This window comes from Varroa destructor, unplaced genomic scaffold, assembly GCF_002443255.2.
Source record: "Varroa destructor unplaced genomic scaffold, Vdes_3.0 BEIS01000002.1, whole genome shotgun sequence".
NCBI lineage: Eukaryota > Metazoa > Arthropoda > Arachnida > Mesostigmata > Varroidae > Varroa > Varroa destructor.
In genome coordinates this window covers 50087182-50114995 of record NW_019211455.1, presented here as the reverse complement: position 1 = coordinate 50114995, position 27814 = coordinate 50087182, and the positions used below count along the sequence as shown (strand labels likewise).

General features: G+C 41.8%; 1 protein-coding gene across 5 annotated transcripts in view; it reads left to right on the top strand.

The window, feature by feature from the left end:
• Window positions 1–27814, top strand: part of mGluR (metabotropic Glutamate Receptor) — a 271206-nt gene that overhangs the window by 233716 nt on the left and 9676 nt on the right. For 4 of the 5 annotated variants that reach the window (XR_015320567.1, XM_022789810.2, XM_086979508.1 and 1 more), the window contains 5 exons: window positions 14269–14461; window positions 15507–15935; window positions 16360–16522; window positions 20123–20416; window positions 25730–25997. Coding sequence is in view for 4 of the 5 variants with exons in the window: in XM_022789810.2 (XP_022645545.1) it covers window positions 14269–14461; window positions 15507–15935; window positions 16360–16522; window positions 20123–20416; window positions 25730–25997 (1347 nt within the window). In the remaining variant the exon portion in view is untranslated. The remainder of the gene's footprint in view (window positions 1–14268; window positions 14462–15506; window positions 15936–16359; window positions 16523–20122; window positions 20417–25729; window positions 25998–27814) is intronic. The other variant, XM_086979510.1, reaches the window with a different exon arrangement.

Sequence of the window (27814 nt, the reverse complement as noted above, 5' to 3'; positions counted from 1 at the left end):
GAAAGGGCTCACCCGACGTAGCGATGGTGACGGATCCATGTGGAGACGTTTTTACCAGTCGAGTAGGCAGCGGCGGAGGCTACGGCAGTCGACCCAGTGGCAATCGATGGAAGTAGTTAACGATACCGAAACGCTACAATGATTCAAGTTTGACTTCAAGGCCAAGCAAGGCAAAAATCTTCCAGCTAGCGGCCTGCCTTGGGGAACACCAACTGCCAAATACTTCAAATGAACGGGACCCTAGGACAGACATTTTCAGAGGGATGAAAAGTTTGGTCTATTGTCTATGTTTATTGCACAACGTCGTCCTTGCTTAGCAGCCGCTAGCCTGACCGCGCGCAGAACGTGCGTTGTTTCGGCTCCATACCTTTGTCGGCTATTAGGAGAATAGGGAACCAGTAAGCATTCGCAACAAAGAAGGTAGCCCCTTTGGTGGAAGAAGCAAAAAGCGCATGCGCAAATGCTAATGCCGTACTAAATACAGCACTGCTAAATGGTGCAACGGATACTCGGTCATAAAAGTGCCTTTTAAGACTCGAATAGATGCTCCACATCAGTATGGAAAAAGAACTATATGTATAAGAAACCCGTGAATATTATATTTAATATATTTACTACATGTCTAAATAAACAGTATCACGTCATATTAAAGAGGCTTAGTTGCAGGAGCTGTGACATTCCGTAGATTTGTTTCTGCTGGCTTTATGAGTATTGGTCGATTGTCTTCCGTCTGGTCGCTTTACCCAACGATCGACATAACACCTATATACCAGCCTGAGCAAAATTCATTTCCATAGAAAAATACTAAACAGAGTTTCTGTCTGGTCAATCGACATCTTAACAGCCTCAGTTGAATGACACCATTAAAGCCTTCATGTCCGTCGTTGCCTATATTTCACGTGAAGGATTTTTCATCGTTGTATTTTCTCCTGTCCTGTTTTATTTTCTGTTTTTGACTCCTGTGTGGTAATTTGTTCTGCTGGTCCAATGTTGTTTGTTTTGCTGCCACCAGGACCCATTTGCTTCGATTACGGCTTCGTTATAGTAATATACGCATAGGTATGAAACGGGAACCAGCCCGCCTGTCGCTTGCGTCGACACACATACGCACACATGGAGGCAAACAAGAACTGCATATTCGTAGCACAAAGGCTTAAGGCAATTTGCTTGCCTTCACGTCTGCTGTTGTCCGTAGCTCTACTGAAGGTGTTTGCTTTCTGCCACTGGCAACGGTTACGAGGACGGTTAAATGGTGCGGCAACCTGACCGTGTCGGGGGCAACATGCACAAGAAAAAGGTGACGAGAAGGGGTAGGAAACGGGAAGAGCAACTGACTGGGGTGCTATGGCAACATGGATGCCGTTGGAATATACGACCTCCGTATGAGTGCGAAGGATACTGGGTGCAGCCTAAACTACGTGACCGAGAAAGAGAATTATTTTCGTGTTGAAATTGCCTCTAAAGTTATTATAAACACGAGTTAACGAAATTTAAGATACGTCTTTGGTTCTTTGTAAGGAGGTTATTTTGAAGTTAGTTTTCATTAACAATACTTTGTACATTGAACCTTTAAGGAATGTAAGGCATCAAGTTAGATTTTTTGACGGATAATTTAAGGCTGCACATTTGGAGTACCCGTCACCTTTCATTTACTAAGCCGCAAAAATTGTGCAGTCGCTCGAGCCTTCGTCGCTGGCTACTCTCGACAAAATGGTTTCAGGCTGTATTTGAAAGTAAGCAGCATAAAAGCAATAGTTCGATACGAACCTTTCAATATAATCAATCCCACTGCAAGCTCTAAGAACCAATTATTATTATAAATATATCACCAATCATTTTTCAACAAAATTCTCGGTGAGGACGTCCGTGAGCAACGCCAAACTGACAAGTGAAAATACTTTTGCACGCCTCTTTGATATATATCAATTACAATTAATAATAGCATCACATTAAATCGCTACTTATTAATAGCTTCAAACCGATAGAGGCGTCTGAACGACTTGAGTGATCGAGCTCGAGCTCCTAGCCGCTAAACAACAATGGCAGCATTATCCGAAAACAAAAGACAGTGTTTTCTTCTAGAACCGGCCAACCAAAAAAAGCCGGTCAAATAAAGCCGGCCTTTATTTGGCTCAAGGCAGGAACCGGCTGTTTTTTTACGACGTTTTCGCTCATTTGGCAGTTCGTCCTATCTTGAACACTTGAAGCTGATATAGGAAGAAAGGATGTGTTTTAACGCTGTTAAATGCAGCCGAGCTACAAGTTGTTGCGGATGGCTAGACAGATGTGTTGTATGCAGATGCCCCAGCGCAGAGACAACTCTAGTTGCTGTGCCCCGGCATTTCCACCGGATAGGGGCCGTTTGTTTGCCGGCTATTAGAATTTAATCCTTGTTTCACTGCTGCTGTCGTCGTTAAAGGCTCTTAGCCGTTCAACAATAACGACATTATCCGAAAGGAAAAGACGGGATATTCTCTCGGCACCTTCCTTATCACTGGTCGGCCTTCATTTGGTTCAAAGCAGGAACTGGCTGCTTTTATATGACGTGTTTGCTCATTCGGCAACTCGTCTCATCCTTTCATTGCAGTTACACTATCGCAGTAAGGGGCGATTTGTATTAATGCTGGCTTGCGTTCCGAAGTACGCCCCAAACCCTTTTCTTCGCCGCTGATGCCGTATGAGCTTGCATCGAATACAACCAGTCGTATCGGTCGACGTGCATCGCATTACGGATAACTTGCAAACTCTAGCTTGCCTAGTGTTGATAATCGGTACCAGCAAAAGGTTCGATAAGCATGCAGATGCCCTTGCGATACGAAATCAAAAACGTCGTTGGGATGAGAAAAGGTGTGCACATAGTCACGCAGTCGTTTTGCAATTCCGTAAAACCTCTGGAGGAGAAGGCCAGTCACGACAACCTGCAAGTATCCGCGGATCTGACTCGGGAGCGTGTGACGGAAAGATTCGAAAATTCACCTCGTAAGCTGCTAAACCGCAATTTGCAGCCAACGGGACGCTGTTTGGAATTGTGTGGGAACATCCCCCGTGATTTATCCGTCTCCTGGGTGTGATTTGGCTGATTAATATAGCCTCTTCCCAGTTTTTCTTCTACTCACCAGACGCAGCGGTAGCTGACGGCGGCGCAGGCATAGCCATAGTACCCATCGGCCAACCTGTAAGCGTCATCTTGCGCTATTGTGTCTAAGGTTGTTCTGTACCGTGCCGTAGGTACCATCGCGTCACTCCACCAGGTAAAATTTCAGACACTGTGAAGTCCTCTGCCACCGCAACGATAGCTTCTGCATCCTTAGCCTTACAGATCCTGACACGCCAGTGAGGGGTAATCCGCCTTGATCAAATTAATTCACGCCAGTAACTTGTTGCTGCCGTTATTGCCAATGTAATGGCAGGACAATCGTTGCTGCTGCGGCCCTAGCGAGGAAGAGCAAAGAAAAGCGACCGAGCAAGCTAACTAACGAAACACCGGACCTGAACACCACGCCACGTCAACAGAATGGACTCATTCGTACAGAAGGTTAGGACAACTGAATAGGAGACGCCTGCGAAAGAGAAAAACTCTTCCCAACTCACAAAAGAGTACTTACCAGCAGCTGCAGGAGGTACCATAAAACAGAAGCGCTCTGACCGCCGGCCGGTCGCTACAATGGCGAAGAGACTGCGTACAAGCAGATGCCGACGGTGGCCGAAAGAGATAAGCGAACGCGACATTCAGAGAAAGCTGTCGGATTCCTAAAACTTCCCTTCTCATAGCGCCAGCACAGGTGAACTCTCTGTGGGACTTACCGCTATGATGACGCCTTTATTTCCGCATATTGCAGCAATGACTGCCTGAGGGCTAGGGGCTAACAGGCCCCCACGTCATGAGCAGCTTAACGCTGTTGCTGCTGTCGTTGTTCTTGGCAGACGTTAATACGACAGAGCCAAGATAACCCGAGGATGGAGCATCTGCCTGTTCGAGCTCGCCCTTCTCTTTCACTCATAGAACACATTTATTGTTGACACATGTGTCCTTGCTCTACAGGACGCATAGCATTACAGGACTGCGACAATCTCTCGTCAACGAAAACTGCATCCTTTGATACGTCACGACTATCCACGTAATACCTTTTCTTGGAACGCTCTCTATACCTAGCGCTGCTATTCAAACTAAGCTAGTTGATGCGCTAACAATACATCCTAACGTATATTCTTTATATGGTAACCTGGACATGGAATTTTGGACAGTAGAATTATTCATTGTTAATTCTATTAATACGTTTTATCAGACTTCATTTGCGACTTTTCGATACATGAGCCCTTCAAAATACATTGGCATCGAATGGAAAATATGAATTTGTGTTTTTCGTTGTATGTATGTAATATACTAGTGCTTGCTGGTAAAGCCATAGTGGTAAACATCTGCTATTGAGTATTTACGGATCGTTTGCATCAAACATATTTGTTCGGTATTTTCCCCCTGCTGTCTATTTTCTTAGCCGTGTCTGGTCCTAGTTGAAACACCAGCTCTGAGCACGAACACAGCGAACATCGAAGGGAACTTTCTTTCGAGCTGACCGAAATATCTGGCCATAACGAAGCCGGACGCGTTAACGATTATCTACCACCGAAACATTCAGTAAAACTAGACGGTAGACCAAAAGTTGCCTTGTGATCTCAACAGCCGTCCGCAAGACCCCACTGAGGTTTATGCCGTTATCGATAGGACGCTACAGTTTAATGCCGATCTATCGGAGCTTACAAGTACGCTGGTTTAATTTACACATGTTCCTCTCGCTAACCTTATGAAAATCGCATACTGGAAAGCCTTGCTGTATTTACTATACTATGAAATGCGGAATTTCCGGCCACTTAAACGAAGGGGTACATCCACACGTTTTCGCTAGCAGGACTAAGACGGCAAAAGACTACCGCTTCGAAATGGCAAAGAACTTTCCTCTGTTTGAAGTACAGTCCTTTTATTGGCAATGCTGTAATTGGATTTTCGATTGAGGTGTCCAGCACGTTCAGTCAAATCATGCGCTAGCTATTCCGCCACTTCCTGTTCATGTTACGGCCGTCGTCGTACGGCGCGGTTCGTACGGCTATTCGAATTTGGGGCAACGATATCACTGTATAGTTTAGCTCAGCGTAATACAGGCCGATCGGCGTTCATCGGTAATCTCAGGATCACCTTGGCATAAACCCGTTCAATGACATTTAGACGCTTTTACTAAATTGCAATATTTAGCACCACAGCTTCCCCACGTTTCGTCCTTAGTATGCGGAAGGCCAGATGAACAGGCAAGTGAACTTTTACATGCGACCCAGTTTCGTTGTAACAGGAACAGCGACAACCAACGTTACGGCAACATCAGTCAAATCTGACTCTTATCTATGAAAAGAATTGTTATATCAGTCTCACTGGACTTATCTAATTGGTCGAATCTATGAAGCCCGAGTGACAGAATACAACCCGGACGACTACGGCTATTGCTACAAGTCCGCAGCGAAAATGACAAGGCAAAGCATGGCCTCTGCTGCATGTGAATAAGGGGTAATGGACGAACCGGCGACACCCTGCACTCAGCCGGCGTCGCTGCCATACAGCGGTACCAATAGCCTGAGCCAAAGGTAGCAAAATAAATTCGATAAGCAAAGATGACGTGGGCCGTTCGTAGCGGAACTTCACTAGCTACTATGGTGGTTTGCTCCGAACAGCACAGAACCAACTAAGTGAATATTACAGCTGATCGGATATTCTTCGCATTTTTAACTACAATTTCTTATAATTGGCATTATTTTTCTTTTCTAGAGAGCATATACGTGCAGTGCTACTGACACTGGCATCAAGTAAACGTACATAGAAAAACCTTACAACGCTCAAATACAACTGATTGTTTAGTGATACGTTTCTAGCCCATATCTATAACTATTTTACGTAACAATCAATTTTGCTCAAAAATCGACTACGTACGCCCCAGCTATAAGATTTCTACAACGATATCCTTACGCTTAGTTGTTCTATAGATAGACTAAGTCAGTAATATAGTCTACTAATATTTTCTAGCTCGAAGTACTAATTAATTGCTTCAAAAAAAAAAAAAAGTGATATTCTACTTAGGTGAAGCATGCGATAATGACGTGTTTTTGGCTATTAGCGCAGGTCACGTTTAACCATTTAGCACTCTGAGGCAACCTCTACCTGGCAATGAAGTTGTTCCATTTCAGATAAGGTGGATTTCTGCCAGCTATTATGTTCAGAGAAACTTATCTAGCTACAAGATGAATTAACACGATTTTTATGTTCCATGGCGCTCGTTTAAATAGGCCGAAAAACGCAGGTCGTGTAATGTCAAAGCACACCCTTAGACCTAAACTTTTCTGCTTAATTTTTGAAAATTCTTACTCTCATCTGATGTCTATAAATATAACTAGCATATTTTCGTTGTTCAGCCTTTAATTTTAAGTGACTTTCGTAAGGAACGAACTCAGTGTCTTTTAAATGTGTTAAATGATGTCACCGACACCGCTACATTCAAGCGAAACGAACGTCTCAAGTAATCTTACTAGATAAAGTTATCTATTCTTTTTAATAATACTAATCGAAGAATATGCATAAGTCAATATGTGTGCACCAGCGAAGTAGATATATCCTTACGCCCTAGCCGTCGAAAATCTCTGTCTTTACTCTTCAAACACGCAAGTTCCCCGCCTGGCTTAGGAGAAAATTTTATATGGCCGACTCCAAAGGCCATATATTTTTCAGCCACGGCTGTTATATCTGGTTCGAAGCGGTCCATCTATTTTTGTGCCAGAAGTTGTCGTCAGTATAGGTAATATGAGGAACCGTTGGTTAAGTTTACCTAACGTGGATCGAGTAGTGCAGAGGCCAGTAAAGAAACATTTGGTTGTCCTCGTAAAATCATTTCCAGTGCAAATTCACTCATTATAGAATGAAAGCACTCACCAGAGCTAGGTTTCGCTTTCTGTTTCGGGAGCACGACGAGCTTTTGGGCCCTTCTACACCTAGACACTTTGTACGTCCGGTACCGCACATAATCTATTATCACGTCCGACACCGACGACACTTACTTTTCCCTCTAAAATTAACCGTACATCTATACATAAGAGTCTTTTACCTTCCAGGAAGCTGACGAATCTATTTGTTGCGGTGATAAGAACTGCATGACTGAAGCGTCCATCCTTTAGCCGGACATCCTTTAGCAGGACATCCTTTAAACGGACATCCTTTAGCAACGCAGTATAACGTTGAGTGTCGCTTGAACATTCAGAACAAAACTAAAGTTATTTTTTGTAAAACCCTAATATCCCGAAACTGTATATTATCTCTGGGTAAACCTATCATACCCCTCAAATTTTGCCTGTTAATGATAATTGTTAAAACCATGTACAATACCTTCGTCCGTTATGGCGTATATTGTGTAAAATGCATCGACAGTGAGCAATCTTTGATTCAGCGTTCGTCTGGCATTTCAGGTCAGAGACAGGTCGATAAACGGCTTTAACTAACGCAAAGGATCGTCCGTGACACCTTTGCGATTGTGTTACCTATTGTTAACGTATTAACAGTAACGCCCTGTTTGTATAATGCAAATATATAATTTGCCTTCTGAGTTATAATCACTTCTGTCCTCAGTTCATTCATATGTATTTTATTTATTTTTATTGGCCGTATATAGACAAGCTGCAAGCAATTATGATACATGCGGTTACACCTGTGATCTCTCTTTTTATCGCATTGAAGCCTACCCTGCATTACCTCTCTTTTAATCATTTTTAATCCGCGTCACTATTCCTGTGGAAATATGGAACGCAGACGGACGTTTGATTAACAGAGCAAGACGGACAGGGAGCTCTTCGGTGACGATGCAGTCATCGAATACTTCAAAACATTTACCTTATAGCAGCTTACTGTGACTGCTACAGCTTCGATGATGCCGAGGGTTATGACGACTGCTAGGAACCGCAAATGAATAAATACATTCTTTTTTGTCATCGATTGGATCCAATCAACTCTTCTACAGAAAAATACCTACTCCTTTCGCCTACGCCAAATATATGTATGTATATGTATATACAGAGGGAGAAAGCCAGTGCATCGAGGGGAGCGAAGTGAATGAACGCCAGGATATTGAGGCAGGAAAAAGACTCTTTATCGTTCCACGCAACTCACCAACCGCTTGCAGCCTCTAGGCGGGATCCAGAGACGGAATAGTGAAAGACGTCGTTGTCGAGGGCGGCGGGAAGAAGGGAAAACAGAAGAAAAGCTGTATTGGTAAATCTTTCTTTAGGCTAGCTTTGCGTGAAACCAGTCGCTGGTAAACGAAGAAAGGCAAATTTTGCCCCACTTACCGTGGAAACCGATAGGAAGATATTCAGTCAGGTGTAGGGCGAGAGCATTGGCCCAATAATACAGTGCATCAAAACGGTTCGTGGGTTATACTTTCAAAGAAACAGAGCCACTTCTAGTAGGAAAGTCCAGTTAAACGAGGTCTTTACTGATGCGAAGCCACAAATACTACCGAACAGTTCGTCTTTTTTTTTGCTAATTGTGCAAACCCTTTTTCAAAGTTGACCAGAAGAGCACTGCTTCTGCAGCCGGTTTAGGTTTACGAGGTCGAAAATTTCGCTCTCTTTGATGGACCAGATGTTTGTTCTGTGCCGGGCAGATTGATCTTCGCTGAATGTTAAGCACCGTCCCCGAAGACCTTTCCGGAGCGCCAGCGCGAACCATATCAATCGTCGCTGTCATGTTGATCTTGCCTGTACGGGGCGACTACCCACCGAATTTTCTCTAGTTGTCCCAAAAACGGTAAAGGACGAACATCACTTATTGACAAACTCACCCACCAATTCGATATGTCTTCGACTATTACATTTTTCAAGACTTTAATTCCAGCTTTTAGGGAAAGTATGAGACGTATGTAAAAGACCCCTCGGTTTTCTTCAGATTAAGCTTCTACGACCTTGAGGCAAATATTAAAAGCTTTTAATGCAAATCAAAACTCACGGTTATCGGCAGGACATGTTATTTACGCAACAACTACATATACAATAGATGGCAAAAGTAACTATGGTAAACTTGTAGTTCCAGTGAAGTCGTAATAAATATCTATTAGGCCTTTAGTGCAAGACCTAGGTATATTGTAAAATATAACCTTTCTGTGTATCGGTGAACAAGAACTTCTACCGTTTGAAGCCTACCCTGCATTACCTCTCTTTTAATCATTTTTAATCCGCGTCACTATTCCTGTGGAAATATGGAACGCAGACAGACGTTTGATTAACAGAGCAAGACGGACAGGGAGCTCTTCGGTGACGATTGCTCGAGTAAAATTGATTCATGACAAGGGATGAAGGGTTGCAAGAGCTGAAAGCATCACTATGCTTTTGCTATGTAAAGCAAGAGCCCCACTGGCCATAAAGTTGATAAGCTCGATTACATAAATAAAGCAAATTAATCTATTCATACTAATTTTATGGCGCATGTCACCGTCATCGGAAGATCAGTTCCACTATTGCCAACTGTATGCAGTTCAGCATAGGCCTGGACACTGCAGCTAAACAAGAACTCAATGAGTGGCGGCCGCAAAGGACGATACTATTTCAAGAAGAATTTGATCAAGCTTTGAAGAAAATACCATATGAAAAATATCTTGTGACGAAAAAATAACCTTTATTATTAGTTAATAATTGTTCTTTTATTTATTAGTACTACAAAATAGTAGTGGAAAGCGAGTGGGCCCATCGAATTAATAGCTGTACATTTTCCGTTTCTACTGTTGTACACGGCCATTCTTACCGGCGGCTGCGTTCACTTAAGATTTACGCCTACTACTACGATAGTAAGTCTCCTGCAGTTGACGGCCTCCTTTCCTCCAGCGGCCTTGGTCGCTGCCCTGTCTCTGCGTTTGCACGTCACTGTAGCAGTCTTCTTGCAATTTCAGCCTTTTTTTTTTATGCCTGAAGTCTTCACAGTTGAGATCTGCAACTTCCTGACGGTAAAATCCGTTTTCGAGTATTAGTAGTGCGTCATTGGTCCATTGTTATTTGTAAAACCTGGTTCCGTAAGTTCTCCTAGATTCCCAGATAACACGGCCGAGATTCCTTCTCCTGTCCTCTGCTTCACCTAAGTTACGACCTGATGCTGCTACCAAATTTTGCAGCCTGCCGCTTTAGCGGATTTGACCCCTGGCATTTTGCCTTTACTAGCTCTGTAAAATGTTCCGGCACGTAAAGGTTGATGACCTACCTCTGACAGACGCCAGCTTACTTGGCTCTACTGGCAACCTGGCCGATGGTGCGCTTGCTTTTGTATTGCCGATCTCGAGGCCTGTTATTCGATCGCATCCAAGGATTCGGTCGGGACAATAAGTCACTGGCTGAAAACTGACAATATCTTGACGCAAGAGTTTCAACTTTGAGATAAATTGTTTATCAAAGGAGGGTATTTTGTTTAATACCTACGATAAAACTACTACACATGTAAATTTTGTGAGAAAGTAATAGATAATAAAGCAGTGAATAGTTTAAGCAAGTTGTCATAAAGGTATATAATGAATTATGGGAATAACATGTTCGTAAGTCACTAAATACTCTATCTCGTTAACCTATTGTAAACCTAGACCAGGTCTCTAGCTGTGCTATGATCAATTATATGCGTGATTTTACGTGCATTTTTTTCGTAAAAAAACCAAGCCATTTGATCCTGAGCACGTAATGTTGCTGTAAGCCTTACTTAGAAACGTGATTTTCCCCGTAATGGGCTTCTCTGTGTTTGGGCAGTAATCAGTATCAAGATTTCCTTCGAGAAATACTACAACCCTTTGGATTGAGTCACTGTTATGCAATAGACTATTACTATTGTTCAACTCTTCACCATAATACTGTTGCCGGTCCAGTGATTTCCATTCGGTCTTTATTTTTGGAAAAAGAGACTATTTCGGTCACTATTAGCGCGTTCTGATGAATCTCTAATAAAATGAACAACTTCGTTACGGCAAAAAGCATCAATCGGGAATCGTTGCTGATCATGCTGACTGATTTCCGTTGGTTAGCAAAAATTGAATGCACGCTAATTTGAGAAATTACTTCACTGCCATAGATCAACTGGAAGTTGAAGTACTTGGACACTCACTTTGGTACTGACATTGATGCGTGACGCCGGCCAGCGACTACTATCAGACGACTATCGCAAACACACTTGTTCGCCAGAAATCTATTCAATGTAATAGATCCTCACACGACGGGTACCGCGTCCAATTGCGCAGGTCGACTAAGGACGATAATGTATTTTGTTGGAGTGAGGTGTGCGGAAAATGGCCGTCACCATTAGTCCAAATGAGTGATTTTTGTGCACTTTTTCAATACTAGCATCAGAGGCACCATGTTACCTAGCGGTGTCACACTACAAATATTGTACCACATATCAAGTGTTCGCTACTCTGCCTACATCTAAGTATATGCAACATACATGCCCGTATAGTGTATGGGGCACGCGATGATCGCCTCAGGAAACTATCGCGGAAAGCGTTCCTAACTAAAGTGATAATGATGAGGAACGATTTTTCCCATAATTCACAGAGAGAGAAGTTTGCAAAGAAGGTTAGGACGCAAACAAATGTTCATTCAGAATCATTTTGTTTTTTTTTCAGAATCATTTACTTTGATCGGTTCACGTCTGTTCACGTCTCGTTTCACTCACGCCAATACAAAGTCAGAGATTCAAAAGGAATTGCTTAAAAAGTCCGGCTATTCTATGGTTAATTCTACGCTGCTATTAAATACATATAGGAGTTTTTTCTCTTTCTGGAAATGCTCAGTATATTTACACACACGCTTAGCGTACGGCCCTTATATTCACAAAGCATGCTACAGAAAGGGGCCTATGAAGCAGACACTGCTCGTTGGCATAAAAAATAGCCCTTTTAAATTATCTATGGCCGCTAAAGTGGCCTTTCAGGGGCTCCATTCTATCAAAAAATATAAGTGGAAAATACATCTGGACTCCGGGATTTTACAAGCTTCATTTCGGAAGGTTTCAAGCACTTCGGCTTCACTTATATCATTGGGCCCTTTAAACGTGTTCAAGGACGACTCCCAAAGAAGCTTGTTTTAAGGCACGATCACCAACCAGTCTTCCTTTGCATTCTATCTCCTGTTGTCTCGTTCCTACAAAGCCCAGAAGGTTCCTCGTACAAGTAGTCAGCTAACGACAAACGGACATCGGCTGAATGTGCATACGCATGCACTGCATACATCTATTCAATCCCAGGTGACATTACGCCATTCTTTACGCTTTGTAAATGGTAAACATAGTGACATCGGCATGCTTGTGACACCCACCGGTCGTAAAGTCGTCGAAATATAATACTGCCTGCCCGTTCTCAGGGGTTAATGATTAATGTTATCAATATCTTTGCTACGTCTGCGATTGCCATACTGTTTGCTTGCTAGATAGCCAGTGAAATCCGCAGGAGAATAGCACCCACTGACGATCATACCGTTTCGTCACATCGAACTCACACAGACTAATACTATAATCCAGTATTCAGTGTTTATAACTATACATGCTAAGGCGAGACGAAGCAAATGATGCGGGTACTCTAGCAACAGCATTATCAGCCATTTTGCCGAAACAATTTGTCCCTCGACGAACGTATTATTGATAGTAGTAATAATAATAATAACAACCATGAATGATAGTGATTTACAAGACAGTAAAACCTGTTCTCGGAGAAACCCAGTGCAACGGAAGCTCGCATTAGCCGATGTATCAAGTCGTTATCCTCGTGCAAATGTTGGTTGTGGTAGTGTTTGCCTTATGCAGTATGTACGTACAATATACATGCGCACGACAAAGCCGAAATCGATTAGAGGGGTCCTAGGATAGGACTTAACATGTCAACAAAATGATACCAGTTAAAACCTGCGGTAGAGCAGAAAGGAGGGAAATATTTAGAAAAGAGTTTATGCTCAGGGCTCCATTTTAATTTAAGGCTAAAAACCAGATTAATGCATGATCTCACCGAAGCTCATTAATTGGTTTTTCCATTTTGCCTTAGCGCACGGCTAACGGGAGGCAGTTAAGTACGGGTTTTCACGTGGTGAATGAATATTTACACATCTCTCTCGTCTTGCTCTGTCTACTCCCTGGGGAACAATGTTATTGAATCAGTTTATAGCGAGCAATATAATCGCATTAAAAATAAGGCTGGCAAATTAAGTGTTCCTGCTATGATAGGGAACGAAGGGAGAAACGTCGCAGGCGGCCTTATGCTTTGTTGTTACTCCTGTTGATCCTCGGTCATACGCCTTGGTGAAGGTTACCTCGCGCGACGCTCGGATGGGTAGGGTACGAAAAGAAGGATTTTGGTACGGAGCACCCGACAGCGGAAAAAAATCTTCAAAAATCGCCGAGAACGGGGTCCGAGCAATCCGGGTTGGAGTTCCCTGAGCCCGAACGACTCTGTTTCAGCGGAAAAGTCACTCGAAAAAAAATAGGGCCGGCGCGCTGTTTGCGGCTGCCCAAAGGACAGGCATTTCTTTCCCAGAAGATTTACAAATGCCCAACGTTACTTACCCCTGCGGTGGTAGAGCGGTTCTTCTCGCTGACAACGGTGAACGATGGTGCTGGTAATCTAGCCAGAGATAAACTCCGGCCTAGACGAAAAATGAGCGAATAATTTAGACTGAGTGTGGTCTGCAATGTCTTTGTTATTGCCGTTTCCCTATTCACCCCCCCTTTTCCCTATCCAAGTGGGTCGCAAAGACGCGGACTCTCCTCTGAGGGCTAATTTAGTGATTACCGTGGTGTATTGTACTGCAGTGCCTGCTAAACGCATTCTCAGTGATACTTATTTGTTGCCCCGTAAGTAACTTAGTCGCAATTTACAGGAGACCCTTTCGGGAGCAGAGATTCAGCTGGTCACTTCTCATCGCTTTCGGAACGATGTCGAAAAAATGACCGAGAAACAGGGCAAGCTAGGAAGCTAGAAGAGGCTCAGTAGAGATTTGGAGCTTAGTGGGATGCCTATAGCCTACATCATTCTTGGCCGTGGGGCTACAAATGACATCATATAGTAGCAACTCAAACCAAGCCCTAAATTCATAACTGCAGGAGCGAAACGGCATGAATCTACGGTGCATAAGAAATACTGTATTTTTCACCGTTGGACGAGTTATTACACAATAAACATATTTAGAGTTGACGCTCGTCATCTTTTTATTTTTATTTTCATTTTGCAGACCTAGTTAATTCAACAGTGCGTTTCGACGAGAAGGGAGACGCACAGGCACCGTACATAATCTACAATTATAGAAGGAATTACAGCTCCGGTGAATTACAATATATTCAAGTTGGTAAATGGCTAGGAGTTGAAGAAGGACTCGAGCTCATGGCCGGAGACATCACCTTTGGAAGGAGGGAGACACACGACAGGTAAGCACAGCACTCGGACAGCTGCAGCATTAGTAATTCCTTCTGTGAATTTATATACATAGTGTCTAGGTAACGTTCATTAGGGAAAACCTCGATGATTTGGCTTTTGGCAGGATTCCGCTATAGTTTACAATTAGGACACGATTAATTATGTGGCATGGCTTTTTCGTTTGCTCCGTTTTCTCATTTGTGCTCTAAATTAATGTATGCGATGAACGTTCATTACAACGAACTCTATTGACCTTAATTAAAAACGTAACGAATACTTGAAATCTCATCTCGCTCGAAAATAACCGCTCACCGCCTTACATTTATTTCTATTATGTATTGTCTGACATCGATGTGCCTATAGTTTTTAAGAATGTCAGACCCAGGCCCTCTAAAAAATCTTCATAGCGGCCGCAGCTGCCTGCCCTCTTCTATTTTCTGTCCTAATTCTTTCCGGCTCACCGTTTCCCTTCCACCTGTTCGCTTATGTGTTTATGTGTGTGATGAAAGTGCAAAAGCCGACTTGTGCGGTAGCATAGAAATAAGAAAAGGGTACTTCAAGGTTTCAAATAGATCAAATTGTGCGCGGCCGGTTGGTTGATGGGTCGGTCTTGGGCATCACGTATTTTGTACGTGACTCATTTCGATTCGATTGCTGTCTGAAGGAGGGCGGGTTTAGAGAGGATGTCCCTAAGGTCACTGTGGCGGCAATTACTGCAACTTCCGCTGGTCGCGATCAGCGTATCAGATGATAGGCATAGTAATTCGCAAACCCACAATCAACTGTGTAAGCTTTTATGACAATGACGTCACATCTAAATGGCCATCAATAACAAAAAGGGTAACAATTGCTACAATGACGGCCATCGCGATCAGCAACTACGCGACAACAAGGCCTGGGTTTCTAATCTTTTTAAACCATGGCATATTATATCTGGCTAACTATGCAGATAGCTAACGTGTACGGCTTCATTTTGAGCGTCCAATAGATGAGGGGCAGATTATGATAATTATGGTGGTGCGATGTTTTTGTTGTTGTGCTCCCTTTCTGGACCAGGGTCATTCCGGTGTCCGTATGTTCCGCCGAGTGCGGCATTGGAGAGGTGAAGAAGGTTCAGGCGGGTGACCATTGCTGTTGGATCTGCACGCGCTGTGAACCGCATGAGTTCGTAGTGAACGAGTCGACGTGCGCCGATTGTGGCCCATCGAGATGGCCGCATCCACACAAGCGTTCCTGTTTCGATTTGCCCGTACAGCATATGCAATGGAATAACCTGTTTTCCGCCGTTCCCATCGCGGTAGCTCTGCTGGGCATCGTTCTCACATGTGGTACAATAGCGGTGTTTGTGAGAAACAATGAAACGCCGATCGTCAAGGCGTCAGGCCGAGAACTCAGTTATATGCTACTATCCGGCATCCTGATTTGCTACTTAATGACGTTCGTGCTATTGCTCAAACCGACGCCAGTATCGTGCACAGCACAACGGTACGACGACGTATAGTGACTCTTGCGTGCATCGTCCGCGTCTACCTTTAGATATTCCTAAAATATATTATGATTTGCCGTCGTATTTACCTCTACCAAAGCATGAAGTCATTGCGTTCATTTCTTTTGCAGGCAACAATCTATTCATAACAATATTTAGAGCGCCAAGTTACATTGTTAGCTCATCCGTAAAAAGCGTTGAGATCTGCGTAACCTGTATAGCAAAGTTTCATCAATGATAAATTTGACAACTGGTTCAAAGCAGAGTTTCTAAAAAATTATACACACAAAAACAACTAATGGCTGCCTTAGCAAAATGTTCCGACTATGAAGAGTTATTATTCATGCCCAAACACTTCATCTTGATTATTTGTGACTCTTGCAATTATCATTCAGATGACTTCTATTTCATTTCTCCATTCAGATTTGGTGTCGGGCTGGGCTTTTCAATCATTTACGGTTCTCTGCTTACCAAAACGAACCGAATCAGTCGAATTTTTGACTCTGCGCGTCGCTCAGCGAGAAGACCGTCCTTCATCTCGCCGAAAAGCCAGATGGTCATCACCTGCATGCTCATATCCGTTCAGGTACGTAGAAAAACCGTCCCGTCTAACCCAGCTCAAGTATGTTAACATCAGCGATACGTCAAATAGTCGGAGCTCTTTTATATAGTACAACTGGAAAATGTAGATTCTGATTTGATAACTTGGGATTTCATCACGATACCCCTAACGACAGCTATCAAAACTACTAGTAGTGCATAAGCGATATACTTCGTATATATAATTCAATGATGGCTGGAGTGAGATGCATCCCCCGAGAATCACACTCTAGCCTGTGTATAGAAGTACGTCGAATCTGGAAAAGGGAACACATTGTGTGTTCTATTGCACCGTATTTATATTTGCTAGTGTCGCAATGGTTTTTTGATTAGTGATGCACTAATATCTATAAATTTGCCTGCATTTGGAGTTAGCCTTACTTTGCATTAACTACGACCTTTCCTGATCAACTTCACAAACTCGCACGGGGCGAGGAACCTTGTAATCGGATTGCATGCGACAATTAAGTTAGGCGTTCTTTCACAGAGTATAGTAAAGTTATGTAGTTAGCCTGTTATTAATTTGTAGATATCTATCTCGATATTTAAAAATATGGATTAGTAAAATCGTTTACGTCGTAAAGGACACCCAGCAAAGGCGTATCGAGCTGAATGAGAATATCGTTTTCTAACAATAGATATATAGAAAATGAAAAAGAACCGTCCACTTGGTTCCTACACAAACTCTGAAAGAACTGGGTATGAGTAGATGTATCTGAAAAAAATTTCAAGGGTCCGCCCTCTGAATTCTTCTTCTGAGCTTAGTGCACCTCGAACGCGTTTTGCCAAGGTGACGAGATAACTTACTGATTGAGTGTAGGATTTCGAAGCATAAAGAAGTTACCGGTACTAAAATGTATTTATTAAAGTGAATATTATTATATTTGCCTCTAGTTATGCTTATATTTAACGAAATTGCAATCTGTGTAACTTCTACCCTGACCGGCACCCAGAAATGCAAGGCTTAACATCTGCCGCTTGTCTCACGCCAGTAGCCGGGGGCACCTGGGCTGTAAGCTTTGAGAAAGCCTGCTTATTTCTCATGTTATGTAGACGTTCGCCCTCAGGCCTGTTACCCTGTTACGACATACGCCGTTAATGCAAGCACACAACACATCAATATCCTCTAGAGCTAAATCAGCGTTGATTGATAAATACGTTCATTTTACCTGTTTAAAATAGAACCTTTGTTCTGAAAACCATGAAATTGGCTGAGGAGCGAGTTCGGCCTTGTTTTATGCAGCTTATACTGAGTTCAAGGCTACCGGTCCAACTTCAGCCTTTACGCCGCAAAAGTGTCTGAGCAATGAGGGAACGGCGATGCATTTCCCATAAGTCGACCCATAGTGCCCTTAACTTTGGAATATATATGAACAATAATTATTTTCAGCGAGCAAGAGAAACCTGTCTTAATCAAGAGCGGAATAGGTCCATGAACTAAACGCCTGAACTCATATACGTTAGTATCGCCACAGCACTGTAATATCTGATCGTCCTACTGCCATATATTGACTTATATGGCAACTTGGCCTGCCACGCAATCGAATGAATGTGCGATTAATGTGGAAATTAAAGCGCTCAGAAGGAAAACATATGATTTGATACCAGTTGTGCATGCCGTAAGGACAGAGCCTTAATAGACGTATTTAGAGAATTGGTACTTTTAACACGTTAGGTTAAACGGAGTCAATTAGAAAAGATTAATATACCACATATATGTATATGGGCGAAGGTAGAAGCTACTGATTAGGGCTATTGGTGTTTCTTTCTCTAGAAAAGAAACACTGATTCTATAGTTTTAATCTTTTTGGACTTTTTGAGACGCACGCGCATTCGACAGTGATGGACTTTACCTTGCACGTTCGTTTGTTAAATTTCTAGTACGATAGCTAAGCTTTACTTTCACCGAGCTTCCGTTCTACTGCTATAGGTTTGCCCATCCCAGAGCTATATATTCAAAGACAAACTGGAAACAAATTACGTTTTGTAGGTATTATTATCAAGTACCAATTTCCTATTGAAGAATTGAAAGGACGATGAAAGGTGGTTTAACGCCGATGAGTATATGGGTAACATATGTGGCTCCTTTTGAAAAAAAATATGCTGTCAATCTCAACAGGCAATGCGTCTAGAAGCTCGATCTTGTATGTGTCAGCATTTACCGTGGCTGTTATTTATATTATACTCATGCGTCACCATGATAGGTGTACGAGACTTCAGCGTAGTCAGGTGTGCTTAGGGAAACAGTGTGCGCATCTTTGTTTCCAAACCAAATTTCGATGCGCCAATACCTAAACCGCTAAAAAACCTTGCTTGATACCACAAATTATCATTTTCGACCTATAATAACAAATAATTATACCTTTAATATATTTACATCCTCTTTCAAAGCCATAAGCACAGCGCTCTTTAGCTCTGTTGAATGAGTCCCTTCTTCAGCCGACGTCATCATTGGTGATCTTTCTAGCACCACCTCACATAACCCTGTCCATATAAAATGTCTTCATTTGAAATCTCCTTGAAAATGAAGACATTGCAGTGAGTGTATTTATTTAGCTTATTTAAGCCACTTTAATATTAGCAAAGGGTCTTTGACGAGTATACTGATATAGATTTTTACGTTCCCAGCGATAGCATTAAGCGAACTCTGGCCCAAATAGCCTAACCTTTTCCATGCATCTTGCCTTTGTTTTTATTCCAATAATTTGGGTATATTGCACAACTGTAATATATTTGAAATGAAAACCCCCCATAACTGACGAGACACTCTTGCCTCTTCCGGTATATATATACGGGGTGTGTGAAAAAGCTGTACCCAACTTAACTTCCTAACTGTTCTCTTTTTTAAAGTTTAATCAATCGGAAATAATGAATGGAGTAAAATTAAATTTAAAAGAGTATTAGAGATAGGAGAATGTCTCGAATAGAGGAAATATTTAAAGATCGGTAGAATCGTCCTCATAGATCACAAACATACAAACAAATTGATGAGTTACGTTAGGCAAGAAACAGCATTGGAACGTGACAGCCCAGCTTCTTAAAAACTTGAAGACAAACAGTTCGTGAGCTTGGTACCAACGCATTTTGAGATACTATAAATTGAAAATGTACATTTGAACGATGATTCATGCTGTTAGTAACATTTGGAAGCGTGAAGACGAAAAGTAATGATTAGAGAAATTAATTGCATTTACGGGACAACAATAAGTCTACATGCTACACATAGGGGAGTGGCATTTTAAGCCAATGATTGATGTTTCGACTGTATAAAAATTGGACTTGAAAGAAAAAAAGAAGTCCTAAGAAACGCTTTGCTAAAGCTGGCCAATTTGATTTCCAACAGGACGGCCACACTGTTATCGTGATACAAGAATATACCTTTGCAAAGATCCTTCAAACACATAAATTCGACAAGGTGATCCCGCTTTCAACTTCGTTTCTATATGTGCTTCAAGAATGAAATCTGCGTCGACCACACTGTGTAAACATAGGCTGAAATTATCATCATTAAATAGGTAGGAAACAACTTACCTAATACATAACATGATTCCAGTGCTAGAGTAACAACTGTCGCAAATTATTACAGGTGATGGCTACGTTAGTCTGGTTCGTGCTCGAGCCACCAGCTACGCGGACTGAGTATCCCGAAGGTCGACGTAATCAAGTGATCCTCAAATGTAAAATCCGTGATTCATCGTTTCTCGTTTCGCTCGTCTACAATATGTTTCTCATAACTACTTGTACCGTATACGCTATCAAGACGCGAAAAATTCCTGAAAACTTTAACGAGAGCAAGTTCATCGGCTTCACGATGTACACCACATGCATTATCTGGCTAGCCTTTGTACCCATTTATTTCGGGACGGGTAACAATTTCCAGGTTAGTCCTTCATTCGGTGGATCAGCTTCCTCTCTCTCTCTCTCTCTCTCTCTCTCTCTCTCTATATATATATATATATATATATATATATATATATATATATATATATTCCATGAAGTGTGCAGAGTAAGCGTTATTCTATGGCTTGAAATGTGTTATTTCTCAACAGTAGTGTACTTTAGATTTGCACAGTTTCTTCTAACCGTGCCATATATGGCCTGTTAAAACAAATCGAGAGTAGGATGAGATACGCCACGTATCGCTCTCCGTGAGGTAACCGAAGTCGCAGGAATGTAACCCTGAAGAATATGGAGGCCGAAATCATTACTCGAATCTTGTTTTTCTCGATGTGCTGCCACGTCATCGAAGCGTGGTCATGGGATCGTGCATTGGCGTCATGCTGTGCGTGCCGGTCATGTTTAAGTATGCATCCGTGAAGCTGTTTGAAAATTATAACGGATATTTGGCAACACTGAGTATTTCGCTTTGAGCCAGTTTGTCGTTATAACAAACTCCTCTAATAACTATAGAGAAGAACGAATATCAGTCCGCGTCCGAATCTGTTTGCCGCTGCTCACTTTATTCTGTTCGAGCGTATTCTTTCTCTTAAATCCTTTTTGACAAACGCCGTAGACGTACCTATACCTTTTCTATGACGATGGTATGCTCTAGGAGGGTTTTCTGCCGATAATTATTGCATATATTGATCACAAAACACGTATTCCGACTAGATTTTTTTTTCGTCTTTTTGTTTACCTGCAATGCCCTCGTCACAGATTCGTAATAGGTGCTTTCGAGAAACCCCGTATTATAATGGCATAAAGCCTATTATCGATGCTCTCTCTCTGGTTAGCTAAAACATTTTCTGGACGACAGTACCTCGTGATTATTCCTTTGATGACCTTCTAACGAAGTTACATTCGTAAATAACCAAGGACTGACTGTAAATATTCAGGCTATATGTATACTACCAATGCGACTCCCCCGCTTACAACAACTATTTTGTCCAAAATTGACTTTCGCATAAGTTGAGCCTTCTTTGAAGTTCAACCTTGTGACGGCAAAAACGCCCGATCTTTCTGTGCCCCACATGAGCCAGCAAGGCTCTAACAACTTTCAACACGCCAATATCAAGCCACCCACACATTGCCGCTGTTGAAAATTTGTCCGCAAATCTATGAAAAAAAAGCTCCAGCAAAAGCATAAACATGACTTCCATCAAACAATTAGACGGGTATTGTAGCAAATGCCACTTATGCGAGGAAAAATATGGCAACTCGATGACAACTCCCGCCGAACCACTGAAAAAATTGCACAGTTGTCACTTATAAATAGAATAGATGCTGATGGAGAGTGAGTATATATTTTCCATACTTAGGTGGTGCGTACGCTGAGCGAATTTGGGCAATCCCACCAAAGGAAAAGAGCTGCTGCAAAGAAACAGATTAATTGTTAGAGCCTTATTAAACTATTTCAACGAAATATATCCATATATTGAGTTGCGTGCCGCGACATTTAGTCCCGCAACTCAACAATAAATCAGAGTTCCTTCAGACAGTTGATATTGGAAAAGTATATGAATACATTAAGTAGTTAGCTATCCTTATTTCGTTGCTTGGTTAACATTAGTTAAATTGCACGAGGTAATAATAAAGTGGCCGTGAAAGACAACACTACCTAATTCTATCCTTCAATTTCAAAGTTTAATAATTTTATGAAGAAGACATTGATATCGACTGCTGTGGGTATTCGGATGAAGCAGCTGACTGGCTTGACCAGTGCTTTTACAACAGAAGCGTCGTCGCTATATTAGTGCCGCTGTCGTAGCCCATGATGCACGTACCCATTACCAGTATGTGACATTAAACGCCAAGCAGAGAATAGCACAATTCTGACACACCTATTTCCTACCTTTCCTTCTTCAATGATCTATCTCATCCAACAGTAGCCTTGGCAACGCAGTGGGGGTCGTGGGCCATGGTTACCGCAGCACTAGCCTCCTTATTGATGATCCCTCTACCATTGACATGCCGGTCCATCACTACGTTAAACTTTCACACAAAGTCCATTCTCTCCTACGCTTGCCTGCCATTCTAGTATTTGACACGTTCCATTCCATCTAGGAGCTTGCCTGTATCTCACCTATAAGAGGTTCCTCTGTTGTAGTGTGTAACGCTAAAGCGCCCCAACTTGTAAACCCTTCTAGTATAAGGATAGCTCTTCTCGATTTCCGCTAGAGGAAAATGAAAGACGTCAGTTCAGCAAGATGGAGCGTTGAAAGGAAACTGGTCCGTCCAAGCGGCAGACTTCATAGACCCTGTTGGAGTTCAAGAAAGCAAGCGCTTCTTTTTCTTTCCTGACGTGCGTGGCATACTTGGCTTGCCGCATCCTGGGCTTGGATACCCCAGAGTAGCGCAGGTGTATCTGTCGGAGCACTCATGTGTCCCGAAGTCGGCTACACTACGACCTTTAAACCAGTCTGCAAGCGAATTGAATGAGAACGCGTCAGCCGTGTGTTGCGGCTGCAGCTCCCGTGCAAGAGAGTTTCTGGTGGGCGCAAGACACTTTCCGGTTCATCAGACACCATGCCCGTTCAGGCGATCCAGGAAGCCAGTGAACCGGCCCTGCTGATTTCCTTAAACGGGATGGACCAGGCAACGACAGACTGAAAGAAAAAACGGAGACCAGTAAGGGGCAATAGATACCCGTGGCTCTACTCTTTGTCCCGTGTGTGTTATTACTATAACCTTCCGTTGTAGCCAGTAGTCCTTTGCACAACGCTAACTCACAAAGGTGAGGGCTCTGAAAGTAGTCTTCAACCAGAGGCGCACTCAATCCTAGTTTTTCTTTTTTTGCGTGACTAAGTCGAGTAGAACTTGGTCAGTCACCCTTGATTATTTATTAGACCTGTGGCAAATGGCCAAATGGACTCCAGATGGACGAAGTCAGCGCACTCGTAGCTCTTTCATGCTTCACCATATGTGTAAACTTACGATTGGTCATCACGTGTTTGAGGCACCCGATGTCCGTCACGGAGCCAAAAAAAGCAGTAGCATGTGGGCACTAATTGTCAAGAGACTGATCGATGAAATATGAGAAATAATCAACTGCATTTATATAAGTAAAATTGCACTATGAAAAATAGGGACTCTTTTATGGATGCGATTAGGTCTGTAAACGAATTGGAGAAACTACCATAAAATTATCTAGAAACTAACGAAAAACAAATAAAAAAACAAGCACACGTTTACAAAGTGCACGATCTGTTTCGAAATGATACTTTCTGCTTGAAGGAGACTTCGACTTTGTACCCTTGTTGGTCTCCGTGGTTCGCGGACAATGTAATCAAAGCATAAGCCTTCGTCGTCGCTAGGGCTACATCGATTATTCATGGAAGAATCCTCTGGGTAAAACCAAAATCCAGAAGACTTTTGCCAACGATGTATTAGCTTTCGCTTTTTTAGCTTGTAGTTAAGAAACTATTTTAAGTTGAGAAATTTTTGAATTCACCCGTGGTCATCATCCAATCAAAACGACATTTTGGAAGAATGCCTAAAAATATAAATATATAAGTAATATATAATTATATAAAAATAAAATTAAAAAAGACTAGAAAGCTTCCATCCAGAATCGGCTTTCCAAAAAAACTTCGCTTCGATTGTAAATGCCAAGTAGTATTTAAGGTGAAATCCATTTGACACGAAGAGTTTGAAATAGATAGTCCTTAGATAAAGATAAGATCTGATCTTTTTCTCTCGCTTAAAATTTAAGAATTGCGTGTTGAAGGCTTTAGTGGGCATGGGATTAAAAAAAAATAGCACATGTCGCATAGTTGTCGAACTCCCATAATGTTTCAGTTTTTTCCCCTCTACAACGTGATTCAGGAAACCCAACTGCTGCTTACGGCTAATGTACTTAACACTTGAACCCAGTGAAGTTCCCTATTGACTGAAGTTATTTTTACCGTATTTAACTGATATTTTACCGTTTCGCAAAAATATGTCTTTTTTGCCTTCGAATTCTATTCGCAAAGAAGGTTACTATGGATAAGCATGTTGGAGACAACCGCATTTCATATAGAATATCAATCTTTTTAAGATCCTTCCAAATAGTTAGATCGCAATAAATCTGAGCGACTAAAACATGTACATTTGCAAATATTTAAAAGGTCGAAAGGTCGCGAAGCCTATACCTTTACCGAAGTAAGGCATAAACATGTTATAAAAAAAGACAACAGGAAAATTCTTAGAATTTTCCTGTTGTCTTTTTATAGTAACTTACACTTAGTAACTTACCTTATAGTAACTATACTCAGGTCGTGTCCAAGACCCGTTCTAATCGTGTGATAGCGAATCTTTGTCTATGATTACTGTATATAAGGCGACGGGCTCAACATTTATAAATAAATATAGTAGTACACAATCCTTTGGGGCAGTTAGCAATTAATTAAATTGAGAGAAATTGGTGCTACATTAAATAATTCTGAAACTATTCGTACTGATTGCTTTTACTGGAAGAAATTCATTTGATAAGAAACGAAACTTTTTCAATAAATGGAACTCATGTCACATATTAAACGACAATAACGATTTCATCATATATTAAATTATTGCGATCACGACCTGCAAAGAACTACTTCCAAAGGTCCTCGATTAATTAAGCCAAATTGGCCCATACACCCAGTAGTCCCACGGCGATATACTCAAATGAAACTTGTAGCGAATGGGTGCACCCAACTCATACGGCATATACATACTTACTCTTTATATACTTAGACTGCCCCCTATTCCTGCAAATAACTGAAACGTCCGCTTATCGAAGATTCAGACAAGCATCGAGGAAGACGACCCACCGTACAATCTTCAACTCTTTCTAAAGGCAAACCCAGTGATCGGAGACCGCCGGACAGTTCGAGATCGAGCAGACAACGTTGGCAAGCGAACGAGATTGTATATAAGACATGAAAATAGTCGAACATGCGTAAATAAATATTGTGTGTACATATAAAGCAATCCATTCGTTCCTCCTTATAAATTATTGTAGACATTAGCCTAAGCGCATACAGACATACATCCGTAATCGTCGTCTTGCGCTGTTGTGAAGTTTTGGTAAAGGTTTAATAAATACACGATTCAGTACGGTGAATTTAGATACGTTTTCTAATTAAACGATTTTGCGGTTTACCCTTTCGTGTCTGTTCACTCTAAATATTAAACGTTTCTGAAGCTGCATATATCCTGTGAGAACTAACCTCATCTAGTCTCTCATTACTATTGAAATTCTGTTTATTTTCCAATTTTGTTTTTCTTACAGGTCCAAATTACAACGCTCTGTGTATCAATCTCTCTGTCTGCGTACGTGGCCCTGTTCTGTTTATTTTCGCCTAAAGTGTACATCATACTCTTCCATCCTGATAAGAACGTTCGTAAGCTAACAATGAACAGCGCAACCTACAAGAAAGCGCCCACTTCATCCACGACAGGCGGCGGTGGCGGGGCTGGAGGCGGCCCGCCTGGGCACAACCTGGGCAGCGGACACGGGACAGCTGTGAACAACCAACCCCCAACGACCTGTACAACAGGTACGCGTCGTCGTCTTGAGAAACTAGAGAAAGTATTCCGTGGCGCCTATATATATATGGGATCATGGACAAAGGCGAGCACCTTCCTTGATATCATGGTTGTATAATTGGATCACTGCCCACAGTTTAGCCGCACGTAATAAAAAACTTCAACTGTTGTGCCGTAATAACGAATACTACCAAACACTTTATGAAAGCTATACCATAAATATCAGCTACGTACTAGAACATCTACGATGCCCACGTTCCAGTATTGACGTATTATTATAAACTCCTGCCCTTTTAAATGAAATAGCTGCTCAAAAACATTGTTCATGGCAATAACTCACTAGAAAAAATAACTTCGAGGCTAAGTGTGGAGTCGACCGTCGTCTGCTTACTGCGAAGCGCTTTGTCAGTAGTGCTTACGTTTTACGTAAGATCGTCTTATTAAAATAACCGAAAGTATGTGCTGCGGTTTGATCTGGAATTCAATTGAGATTTCAATTTTTATTTTGTTTACTTAACCGTAGCTACATGTGTCCGATGACATTGGCACGCTTCTCCAAATAAGCTCACCAAATCGGTGTAAAACTAAGAAACGGCCTTACACAATTTACGAGCCTGGACTTAGAAGCGCCTAAAAATTAAACCGGTTCTGAGTAAAGCTGCCAATATTATTAAATTTATTTGAAAATTAAAACCTATAGCTGAAAAAATGTTTATCAAGATTCTTTCTTTGCGAAGTTCTGGTATTCAATCGGTGATAAAGACGAAAGACCGTAAAATTAATTTGAGTAGAAAAGGCTGTCATTAGACGTCCCTAGTATCGATGCAACATCCACATCTTTTTACGGTAAAGGTAATATTTTCCACTTCTTGATAAACTATATGCCTTCATATGATTCCCATGACTGGGCTCTCTCTTACCTATGGAATGAAACAAAATTTAAAATTTCTCTTATCTTGGAAACGTACTTGCTTTTGAGGCACAACTAATTTTGACAAAGCAGGCTGGAAATGTAAAAATAAAAGAGGAAATTGCTCCCATTTTTATTACAACTTCGGTAGCTGTTAGCCTATCTTTCATCGAGCCATATTGTTTCAGATCAACCAACTGACGTTATCACTGTGTGATGTTTTCTTTTAAATTAAGCAAACGACTAGTCTGTGAGATACAGGTCCGTGGTGTCAAAACTGTGAAAATCTTGGATAAAACGATTAAGATTTGACAAACGATCCGCATTGGGACGTTTCGTACGCGATCAAGTCGTAGTCATGCGTAGGGTCATGCTCCAAGCAAGAAGACGTGAGAATCATATAAAAAATTAAGGCGATCAAATTAAGGTTTAATAACGTTATTGAAGACATTCAGAGTCAATCAAACTATATATATATCACCCACTTTTAGAACAATCTTCGAGACAAAGATCGATTCTAACGTGTTTCTCAGCGCCTCACAGTCGGCTTTTTCAACCTTATGGACGTGGCCAACGAAACATGTAGACGTTAAAAACCAATGTTGGTAGAAAGTACGCTTTTCTTCAACCTTAATGCGTATGCCCAAAGGTGTAGCAGTCGGAGCAGGCAACGAATTTCGTGTATTACACGTAGAACATTGTATATATATAATGTTCTACGTGTGAAAATCTAATTATGTACCTGTTGTTGCGTTTTCCCAACTTGTATCAGGGTTTCTATGAAGTTTCTGTCATAAACACATGTCACAAAAATCGTTAGGTCATTTTTCCGATGGTCAACATGTGTACTATAAGGAATAGATATATGTCCTCACATCTAAGGGTACAGGATATTCTTTGTGCGTGTGCAACAGCTGT